Below are 11617 nucleotides of genomic sequence, written 5' to 3'. Positions count from 1 at the left end.
ACTTATCGACGTGAGGCATATATAGTGGAGCGTGTTTCCCTCGCTCAAAAGTAGGGACAAGCGCTGGTTTTATTGCAAATGCTCAATAAACCATTGGGAGATCTAACATCACATCATACATACAATTCCCATCATTGAATATAGGTATGGTCTATGACGAAAAGCGCCAGTACGAAGACAAGAAACCCTCAGCTGTTTTTGTAAAAAAATCGCGCCAAAAAGAGTAGTAATTCTCAGAAAAAAAAAATTTTCCCTGAAAATATTATACTTTGGGTCAGAACAAGGCGTCCAATTTAGCTAACTAAGATGAAAAGCTTATCAGCTAAAGCAGGGGTCTGCCAATGACCTTATGATCTAACCCATGCCGTTCATTGTCTTTTATAGTCACTCAGAACCATAAAGAGCGACAGGATAGACGACAATGCGGTAAATTTTAAATTTGAGACGTTCGTTGATATGTCAATCACAAAGAACACCAGCTGTGGAACACTATAAAATATAGGAAGATGAGACAATCGTTTTTCCTAGCATCTGACAACAGAAATGATCTCGAGCAACTTGTCCAAAAATGGAATGATCGCCTCATGCAACACCGTCTCAAATTGAATCTAAACAAAACTGATTTTTTGATGACGGATCCCCATGAAACAGGCGCAATCATTGTCAGCGGCAGTGATCTGCTCAGAACTGAACGATTTAAATACTTCGGGTCAACGCTATCAGCCAATGAAGAATTGCGTTATGAAATTGCTTCACGCGTTAACGCAACCTGGATGAAGTGGCGTTCCACAGCTGGTGTTCTTTATGATCGACATATCAACGAACGTCTCAAATCTAAAATTTACCGCAATGTCGTCCATCCTGTCGCTCTTTATGGTTCTGAGTGACTATAAAATACAATGAGCAGCGTCTTGCGGTAATGGAGACGAAGATGTTGCGTTGGACTAGTGACGTGACACGTTTTGATCACATCCGAAATGAGGATATCCGCGATCATTATGGGGTTGCACTGATCGTGGAAAAATTGCGAGAGAGGCATCATCGGTCACACAATTCGTGCTAACGAGAATTCACTTGCCAAGATTGGTCTGAACATTAAAGTCGATGGTAAACGACCAAAAGTCAGGCCTAAACAACGGTGACTTGATACGCAGGAAGGGGATTTAAAAGCCTGGAGATTGCACCCAGATCGCTAGAGTCAAATGGCGAAACCAATCACGACGAGCCGACCCCAGACAAACAGAACGGGTTTCATTTGATATCCGGGGTTGTGTAGCATTCAAAAACTTAGTTCCCATCGAATTTGATTTTGCGTCAACTTCAAAGTGATAACTAAATGCACAGAAGGTCCAAAATTCGTTTAGTGATATAAGATAACATGAAATCATTTAAATTATTGTGAAAAATTCTCGTTAATGTACTTTTATCGTAATTGCGTATTGGAAAATAAGTATTAAAGTGTATAACTGGGCATAATCTATAAGTAATAGCGGAATATAGTTCGAAGCTAAGAAATGTGTAAGCCTTGCATCCCATGTAGCATACCAGAAGGAGCGTGCCATCCTTCAATGCCCTATGAGCCATTATATCCATGCATTCCTTGCCAGCCATCTATCCCTTATCCGCCGATATTTCGGCCGATTCAGAAAACCCGAAAGCAAACTAAGAAATGCTACCAACCTCCTCAATCAAAGCGTTGTCAGCCCCCGGTAAGTAGACATGTTTTTGTGACGTTTGATCTGAACATTTTCTATTGAATTATCAGATCAAAGAATGTCGTAGCTGCGAAATCCGTGGAAGTATCTTATATACAAGATGTGAATGCATCAGACGCAATGGCTTGCAACAAGATTGTCCCCGTCGATTGTGTCAGGGAAAACCTTGTTGTTTAACGACTCCAGACCCACGGTGTTGTCCTGCAAAGCATGCCAAACGATTACTAACATTTCCACCAAGGAGCAGAGTGGGTCCTTGTCGTCCAGAGTCAATGCCAACCTTTCCTATATGCATGCCTTGCACCCCACCTTCGCCTGAGGGACCTTTCTTCCCATGCCAGTGGTGAATTGGTTTTGTAATGTGGAAAGTATTGATTTAGAAAATTGGATGTATTAACTGAAATTGTGAAAACAAATATTTATTTTTTGGTCATTATTAAAGAATTTTTGGAACAGCTTTTTGATAGATTCTGTTTTGAACAGGATTAACTTCCAGGGGTGTATAAATATGTGATGCCAGTTTACAAATCAAGTAGCATGCATATAGTGCAGAAATCGCATCTTTCCTCGAGCACCTCGACTACGACATCTGTTTGGTTTCACAACGGGTCATGGACCTTGGTCAAATTGTTCTGGATTTGGAAAGACAGGCAGTAGAGTTGGACTGAAGAAAAACACCAAACAAAACCAAGTTTCTTAGTCTGAAGGATCATCGCCCTCTCCCTATGTGCATTAATGGGCAGAGCATCAAAGGCGTCTATCAATTTGTATCTCCTTGAAGCCCGGTTTCTTTTGAAAGTGGCACCGCACTGGATGTGATCCGACGCATTAACAGCACTAGATCCGATTCGTTGTGCTGTCTAAAATCTGGAAATGCATTTATCTAAACCCCAAGATCAAGTTGAAACTGTTCTGCGTTAGTGTTCTTTCTGCATTGGGGGAGTAGCACAAGGAAAGTAAACTCCACTGTCTGCGTCGTTTCATCAGACTACGCTGGCCTGATACTATCTTAAACGAAGAACTCGTTCAGGGCACAGGCCTGTCACCCGTAGACGATTTCATTGAAGGCGGAAGTGGCAATGTATAGGTCAGAACATAAAGGAGAGACTACAATTGCATTGCAGGCTACGCCATGCAGTTTAATCCAGTCTTCCAAGATGGTCGACGTCTGGGTCTGGGTCACCCAAAGGACACTTGGCTCAGAACAGTAGAGGACGAGTTGGAGCGTCTCGGGTAGTCATGGGGAGAGGGGAGCTGCAGGGTAACCGCGAACGGTGGCGCATAGGTACGGAATACCCCACCAAGCGGTGAATAGCAAGCATATAGCAGCTTTGTACAGACGAAAGATTGTCTCACGAATATATTAGACGAGGTAGTCTCAGATATGAATGGGACCATTTGTTTGTTCTCTTCCAGTTGTCATTTCTCGTAAAAATTCCTCGTTGTGATTTGAGCACAAATATCTTGTCGCTTGGTTGTTTTCGAAACGCTGATGCCAAAGACTTCTTGTACGGTTCTAAAAAGTGGAAAGGGGAAAATGATTAGCAGCTATGGGGAGTACATTTCAAAATTTTCCCTTCTAAAATGATATGCTTCGTGAAAATGGTTGTTCATGGTGTCCTGCAAAAGAATAATGTTTCGTATAAATAGCGTCATTCACTCTTGAACATTCAAGCGCTGATCGTTAAGAAAATAAACATGAAAAAAACTGAAAAAATATAGTTGGTTTGTTGGTTCTCCAGACTTGGATTCCCTCTGCCTTGTGATCGAAACTGACCATCATGATATCATCAAAGGTGTTGACAAATTTGTATATCTAGGAAGCCTAGTTTCTGTTGATGGTGGCAGCGAACTTGATGCCGCTTGACGCGTTATCAGCACTAAATTCGCTTTCGCTGCCTTGTCAAAAATTTGGAAATGCAGTTATCCCGACACCAAAATCAAGATGAGATTGTTCTGTGCCGATATTTTTGCTGTGTTGCTATATGAGAGTGGTACATACAAGCTCCAAGCATTCGTGAACACCTGCCTGCGTCGTATCATCGGGGTACACTGGTCTGACGCTATTTAAAAACAAGTCGGGAAAACGGAGCTTGACGTTTCAGGTATGAAAGGTTTTGTGTTTCCCTTTATGAGGAGCATAACGCAGTTCTCTATTGGCTGATAGCACGGACTCGAGATATTTAAATAGCTCAGTTCTGTTAATGGCAATAAGTTGTCCAGAACTGATCGATTTGAATATTTCAGGTCAATGAAGACGAGGCAGACCCTGCCTAAGATTGAGCGATGGCGTAGGTCAGGACGCCAGACAGCTGTTAGGGATATCAAAATGGTGGACCTCGGCGCAAAACCGGGATGTCTGGAGTGCCTTATTAAGGCAGGCTTAGACCAGATACCGGTTGTTGTGCCGTTGATGATCTCGAAACTATCAACTTTTTACTATGGTCATTTTATGTTTTCTGGCTGCTTGTGAGTTGCCCTAACAGTCCTGGTTTCGGGATTTAGTGTCTTCTGTGTCGTGCTGTATTGGGCGAACTGGTAAGCCTTACCACAATGACAATATCCCACACAACAGCGCAGGTCAAAGTCAATAATAACCTGACAGATGCATTTAAAAATAACGTCGAACTAATGCAAGGACATGGGCTGGCACCTCTACTGTTCAATCTAGTTATATGAAAGTTGCTTGTAAAAGGTATGTGCATAACTCCTGTCAAATCGTCGCATATACAGATGATATAAACTTCATGAGCGCGATCAAACACAAACTTTCCAAAAACTAGTAAATACCTTCGAAAGGGAGAACAATCGAAACTAAACGAGTGAAAGGCCAATTGCGGATCAGATATAACCATGAGTTCTACTAAATATTTGTCAATTCAAAGACCAGTAAAAAAACCGAAAGCGCTGGACCAATCCTGTTGACAGTGTATCACTGCACGGATTTCGAAATTTAAGGACGCCATCAATGGATCGAGATGGTTGTAGGAGGAACATTCTGAAGGCTAAAGCTCGAAGTGAGCTGTAGAGCCTCGGCGTCGACGACTCCCAAATTTCGCTGTATAGAAATTTGTTGAATACTAACCTGCAAACTTCGAAGCTTTATTACAGGGACTGACCTCACCCCGAAGACCTTTGGCTATCGAAAACGGACTTCGATTGGTTTCTAGGTCTAGGCCTACCTTAATAAGGAACTCCAGACATCCCGGTTTTACGCCGAGGTCCACCAATTCTATATCCCTAAAAGCTGCCTTATTTATGATAACGTTCTTCAGTTGGTTGTGAAGATCATTTGTTGATGCTTCATCTTCAAGATTTCTGTTGACTGCTGTTATTGCGGCATTCATTTTCCTCTTATACATGTTGCGGAGGGATGTGTTGTGGATGGCTTCAGTGTTAACTCTCACTTGATTGTCAGAGGGGATTCTGGGTGGTGTTGTTATTCGAGCTCGGAGCACCATGCCAACGAGATAGTGATCCGAGTCTATATTGGCCCCCCTATATGTTCTGACATTCATCAAGGCTGAAAGGTGGCGGCGTTCAATCAACACGTGGACAATTTGGTTGAATGTGGCCCCGTCTGATGGGGCCCATGTATGTTTGTGGACCGCTTTCCGCGCAAACCAGGTATTTCTAACAACCATTTCGTGTGACTCTGCTAATTGAATAATCCGGAGTCCGTTATAGTTTGTTTTCTCGTGTAGCTATGGGAGCCAACGTATCGCCTGAATACGGGCTCCTTCCCTACTTGGCGGTTCAAATCCCCAAGTATGATTTTAATATCATATCTGGGACAAGCTTTCAGGGTTCGTTCTACTGCCTCGAAAATGTATCCTTCTCCGACTCTGCAGTCTCTTCCGTAGAGGCGTGAACGTTAAAGAGGTTATGTTTCTAAATTTGCCTAGCAAGCGAAGAGTGCATAGCTTTTCGCTTATGTTTTCAAAGCCGATAATAGCAGGTTTAATTTTTTTGGCTGACTAAGAAACCTACTCCGAGTACATGGTTTACTGGATGCCCACTATAATATATGGTGTAATCACTTTTCTCCAGGAAACCGGTCCCTATGCAACGCATCTCCTGTAACGATGTTACATCAGCCCAATATTGGGACAGGGTAGAGAGTTGGCAGAGTTTGTCTCGTTTTAAGGCGCGGAGACACGCCTTCATCATTCTCCATCTGCAGATTTTCGTTAAGAAAGAGTTCCCAGCGGTCATCCCGTGGAGGTTGCGATAGGGTTTGGCAGTAGAGCTGTTGGTGTTGGTTCAGCAGGAGTTTCCCAGATTTTATGCTCCGTCGTCCTGGGACCTATAATACCCTTTGACCACGCTTTCTCCAACTCGGGTTTAATCGAAATAAGATGATGGGATTTGGCAGAATACTCCTCTCCCTTTGGAGGCAATGTGCTTTTGTAGTATGCAGAGCCAAATGGCACTAGACGCAAATCGGTCGTCAAAAATTCAGTTTTGTTTAGATTCATCATTCCATTTTTGGACAATTTGCTCGAGATCATTTTTGCTTTGTGATGCTAGGAAAACATCATTTGCATAAAGCACGGACGTTGGATGTCTCGTGTGACGGTGTCCATAACAAGAACAAAGAGAAGTGGGGAGGGGGCGCTTCCTTGATGAACACCAACAGAGACACGAAACGGTTTTGATACACCCGCTATACTTCGAACTTTACTTTTCCGATCGCGGTAGATCAATTGAACCCAGTGCACGAGTTCTTCTGGCACTAGGTGTTGTCGTAAAGCATACCAGATGAATTCGTGTGGCACAGGGTGAAACGGTTCCTCGAGATCCAGAAATGCAATGTAAAGAAGAAGATGCTTCTCATGGTGTTTCTCCATGAGTAACCGCGCAGCATGTATTGCGTCAGTAGTTCCGCAGTTTTTGACAAATCCGGCTTTATTCACGGGTATTTCAACGATTTCGTGAATACGATTGTCAAGAATACGTTCAAAAATCTTTATGGTATGGGAAAGTAACGGGATCGGGCGGTAAATTGAACATTCTGCGGCACTACCTTTCTTTTTCCATATTGGTACTGTGGTACTTTCTTGCCAGTCGGATGGTATTCTTTCTTCTTAAATAACCCGATTATAAAATTCACTGAGCAACAGTGTTGGGTCCCAACTCTTCGCTTTCCAGAACTCAGATGCTATGTCATCAGGTTCTGTGGTTTTCCATGATTTCATTCGTTTTATAGCCTCCTCGACTTCAGTTGCGCTGATAGGTGGAACCGCTACGAATGTCGGGAATGATTGTGGGAGTGGAGGATGAGCAAATTCTTCAGATGAAATCTGTTCGAAGTATTCTCGCCATCTATCCGTTGCGGTGCGACGGTTGGTAAGCAAAGCACCGCGTTCTTGTCATTAACGCAACAGAAGTGTTCGATATCCTGTGTGCGTTCGTTATAACTGATGTTAACGGTCGACTCGTCATATTCCATGACGAGCAGTTGAAAAGATGGAAAGAACACCTCCCCACGGTTTTTACTCATATGAAATCTGGTGAACTTCTGCCTCGTGGGCATACAATTGGAAATCACCGTAATACGCGGATACGGGGGGCTTTTCCGTTTTAGTATAGCTTTTGGATATTGACGGGAAAGACGTAACTCGTACTCAGCCCATAAGCAGCCGCCGCATTCATTTGGTGTTTCAAAACGGTTGTGTGATGGATGCTAACCCCAATACCAATGTCGGCTCTGCTATCTTATTTAATTGTTTGACGAATTCTTCCAGTTTTTGCGGATTTTTGTTATTGAATAAAATTTCGTCTAAATATTTCTTCGTGCGTTATATTTGGTCATTAAGCCCATGTCATTCTAGTGACATCTATTGACGGCGCACTAAAGTGAATGCATAATTGGTCAGTGCTTTAAGCAAAAATTCCTCAACTGGATGAAATTGCCTTGTCAGAAGATTGAATAGGCAGACGCTAGCCATTTAATGAAACCGCAGCATCAATTTCATAAGATCCAAGCCAGTTTGCATCGAAAACCCTTTATGACGCAATGTCAACGTAAAATTTTCGACCAATTCACTGTCCCAACTGTCACTTGTCACAAGCTTTCCTCTCCACCAGCTGTCAAAACTGTCAACATGGCGTTGCCCCGAATTGAGTACTGCGCTCGTCATTTGCTTTTTTCCGCATTCACCCCAGTATCTGGCCAAGCAATGCATTTTCGACTGTCGACCCATTGCGGGCGAAGTTTTTGTCGTCGCGTGATGGAGCGTTTTGACAGCGTCTGAACTTTGGTTAAATCGTGCGTGAGTTTTTCGTGGTTTAGCGAGATTTCAGCCGGCAAAGTATTGCGGAAAAGCGGAAACGGAATCTTTTAACGGGAGTGCGGAAGAAAGCAATTGGCGGGATTTCCCCGAAAAGGTAAAGTTCCCTTTGGAAGCTGCAGCGCAGTCAAATGCAGTAATTTTCGGGTATGCATCCAGTTGGATGTGTTGGCGGTCGTTCGGTGGCTGCAGTACGCGTTTCTAGGTCATCGACACGGTACACGCGACCCAGATATTATGAATAATGCATCAAAACAATCCCCGACATAACCTCACTTCTGCTGCAGGATCAGGTTCTGCCTGTGTTTACTTAGGAATGTTGGGGGGGAGTCGTCAAGTGCGTGCAAGAACTTCTCGAGAAAATGATGTCAGTGCCGTTCTATGTTCCTCTTTGTGTTAAACATTTTCGTTTTGCTCATTCTTCCAAAGACGCTTCACTCGTTGCGCAAGAATGCCATAGCAAAGAACATTTCGAATTACCATTTGGACGTTGAAGGGTCCTGGTAAACGGGGATTTACGTAGCATTTTCTCAACAGGGGAGCCTTCTGGGTTCTGTAAAGGTTTTTGAATAAAGAAACTGTGGAGCGATAATAGGGTCGAAGCCCGTATTTCATGGTAGGGTTTGATCATCTTTTTGACCTGCCCAAGCTGCTTCTTGCACAGGTCCAAGGGCAACATGAATGCAAAATCTGCAGTTAGCAAAAGAGGAATCCGGCCGTTGTACGAAATACATTAGTGCTCCCAAGGGGTAAAAAGAGTTGTTTCTGTTTTGTTTGTTTTTTCACAAGAACTTTACGTTCATTCTGTTGGGTACAACGCCACCCGATGGTTTGGTGCAAAAAGCTGTGACAGAACGTGAACGCGGTAAACCTGGCTTCATTTCTCCCCGCGCTCAATACGGTCTTGACGTTGTCATCTCACAGGGTTTCCGTGATGCCATTAAAGAAGTCGAACGATTTGATGATCGGCCGATGCAGCTCACCATTATATCAGCTGATCGCACTATTCACTTCTTCACCGCGTACGCACCACAGACAGGTCGACTGCCTTCTGAAAAGTTCTCGATGCAAAAACCGGTAACATGCCCGTTGATGACTATTTCATTGCAGGCAACCTTAATCACGTCACGTGGGTGAAAAGGCAGACAGCAACAGATGCTGTGGGGGAGAAGGGTTTGAAGCGCGCAATGAAGGCGGCGAATAATTATGAATACTTGTTTCATCAGACGATTCCCTCATGATTCTATATTTTATAGTGGGAAAAGTAAAATGCAAATAGATTTTATTCCGCCGCTATGGGACCACCGCACCTCAAAATCGACCGTTGATTGCCGTCTTGCGAATCAAGCCACCGATAAAATGGTGTGAAGAGCGCACTGGCCCGCCGCGCATCAAATGAGGACGATTTCGTAAGTAGGAAGAAGAAATGATATGCGATTATGAACTGTTACGAATGTGAAGGAATCGTGGAATCAATTTAAAGACACGATCCACAAAGCGGCCTATGCAAACCTCGGGGTCACCAAGCCGAGATACCTGGCTTTGGAGTGATGATGTTGATGATAAAATTCCGTGGATAGAAACGCCTCTGCCACAAGTTTCTCAACAATAAAACGTTGGTCAATTGGCAAATTAAAAAAAATTCCAACCGAGAAATCAAAATGAAAGCGATCGCTGTCGCCCGAGTGGTCCATTACAAAGAACGATAAACTGGACACTCGGGATGACGAGAGAGATCTCTATCGACTTATCAAAAGCTGGCACGAGCGCACACAGGATATGGAACACTTGTGCTGATGACCACAATGGTACTTTTGCGAGAAAATTTCCAGCAGATTTGAACTGAAGCATTGGTTCATCCTCCACTTCCACAAGCATCGGGGATATTTGGAGCCATTCCATCTGTCAGTGCCAATGAAGTCGAGGAAGCAACAAAACGAATGAAAATGAGGAAAGCAACAGGATCTGAGGACATCACATCTGAGCTCTGGAAAGCGAAGAGCTGGGATTCAACACTGTGGCTCAGTGAATTTTTTAATCGAGTTGTTCAGGAAGGAAGAACATCATCTGACTGGCAAGAAAGTTCCACAGTTCTAATAGGGGAGAAGAAAGGTAGTTCAGCAGAATGTTTAAATTATCGTCCAATCCGGTTGCTGTCCCATACCATGAAAATTTTTGACCGCATATTTGACAACCGTATTCGGGAAATCATTCAAATAACCGCGAATCGAGTCGGGCTTGTCAAGAACCGCGGAATTACTTAGGCAAAACACGTTGCGCGGTTACTAATAGAAAAACTTAGAAACTCTTTATATTGCATTTCTGTGTCTGGAGAAAGCATTCGACCGTGTGCCACGGTCGGGACAGATCGGGAGCGTGCCGGCCATTCCAAATCGCCTCTAATTGAGATAAGGCGCTCTGGAAAGTATTCCCTCAAAACAGCCATCGATGCTCTTGAAGTGTGTGCTGTTGCACCGTCTTGTTGGAACCAAGTGTCCCCCAAATCCAAATTTTCTAGCCGTGGGAAAAAAAAATTCTGTAGCATGTTTACATACCGGTCCGAATTCATTGTCACTGTAACCTCATTTTCCTCAAAAAACCAGGGACCAATAATTCCAGCTGAGGAAATTGCACACCACACTGTGACTTTGGGTGAATTCAAAGGCTTTTGATGCAATTCTCGAGGGTTGGTGTCAGCCCAGTAGCGCATGTTTTGTTTGTTAACCGACCCACACAAATGAAAATGGGCTTCATCGCTAAAAAAACAATAGCACCCTCGGGAACGATATCAAGAAGAAGCTCACACGCGTTCATCCGAGAATTGAAGTCACGTTCTGAAAGTTGCTGCACTATCGCCATCTCATAGGGATGAAAATTAAGATCATCACGAAGAATTCTTCTCACAGAACGATCGGATACTCCAAGGGCAGATGCGTGTTTGCGCGCAGAACGCCGTGGCAATCGCAACATTGACGCTCTCACTGCTTCAATGTTCTTAGGTGGTCTAACGGGCCGAGGGACTCCAGTTCTTCCTTTTGTCGCACTTGCAGTTTGTCTGAATGTAGTGACCCATGTAACAATTGATTTACGGTCTGGGACGGGAGCCAACGGGGCTAAATTAAAGCGATTCCGAAATGCACGCTGTGTTGCAATAACCGAACATCCGCTTGAAAAATAAACCTCAACGGCAAAGGCACGCTCCTCACTATTCCAACGCATGATGGCGACTGAACCGTGTCGGGACAAAACTTTACAGTATCCCCTCTTGAACGAGACCACTAGCGCTCCGCTATGACATCAATTAACTGAGTGGAGTGCATTTTAAAAAAGGAAGTTATGCTGCCACACCCTGTACAACACGGTCTCAGATCGAATCTAAGTAAAAATTAATTTTTGCCGACCGATCCCCATGAAACTGTCAATGGCCGTGACCTGCCCAGAACTGAGTTATTTAAATATCTCGGGCCGATCGGCCAGTCGAGATCTGTGTTATGAAATTGCTTCATGCATTAGCGCAACCAGGATGAAGTGGCGGTCCACAACTGGCGTAGTTTGTGATCGACGTATTAACGAACGTCTCAAATTTAAAATTTATCGCAATGACGTTCT

At 43.8% G+C, this 11617-nt stretch overlaps 2 protein-coding genes across 3 annotated transcripts in view; both read left to right on the top strand.

Annotated features, from left to right (window-relative positions):
- The first annotated feature begins 1289 nt into the window (after nt 1–1289).
- On the top strand, nt 1290–2115 carry LOC119659885 (DBF4-type zinc finger-containing protein 2 homolog). Of its 2 annotated transcripts, XM_038068204.1 has the most exons (3): nt 1291–1483; nt 1541–1709; nt 1766–2115. In XM_038068204.1, exons 2-3 carry the CDS (start codon nt 1569–1571, stop codon nt 2060–2062), a joined length of 438 nt encoding a protein of 145 aa, XP_037924132.1. In that variant the 5' UTR covers nt 1291–1483; nt 1541–1568; the 3' UTR covers nt 2063–2115. The 2 variants fall into 2 exon arrangements, with proteins under 2 accessions (XP_037924131.1, XP_037924132.1); XM_038068203.1 differs by having other exon boundaries at nt 1290–1709.
- Nucleotides 2116–7827: 5712 nt separating this feature from the next.
- Nucleotides 7828–11617, top strand: part of LOC119658951 (chromatin-remodeling ATPase INO80) — a 193031-nt gene continuing 189241 nt past the window's right edge. The window contains exon 1 of the mRNA XM_038066824.1: nt 7828–8105. The gene's annotated coding sequence lies outside the window, so the exon portion shown is untranslated. The remainder of the gene's footprint in view (nt 8106–11617) is intronic.

This window comes from Hermetia illucens, chromosome 6 (assembly GCF_905115235.1).
Source record: "Hermetia illucens chromosome 6, iHerIll2.2.curated.20191125, whole genome shotgun sequence".
Classification (NCBI taxonomy): Eukaryota; Metazoa; Arthropoda; class Insecta; order Diptera; family Stratiomyidae; genus Hermetia; species Hermetia illucens.
Note: the sequence above shows the minus strand (reverse complement) of the source record. Positions and strands in the feature narration are given on the sequence as shown.

Bases quoted from the DNA above. Each gene is read 5' to 3' on its own strand.
- LOC119659885 (XM_038068203.1), top strand. From the start codon at position 1,515: ATGTGTAAGCCTTGCATCCCATGTAGCATACCAGAAGGAGCGTGCCAT. The intron at 1,710-1,765 runs GTAAGTAGACAT...TTGAATTATCAG, and splicing joins CAAAGCGTTGTCAGCCCCCG to ATCAAAGAATGTCGTAGCTG.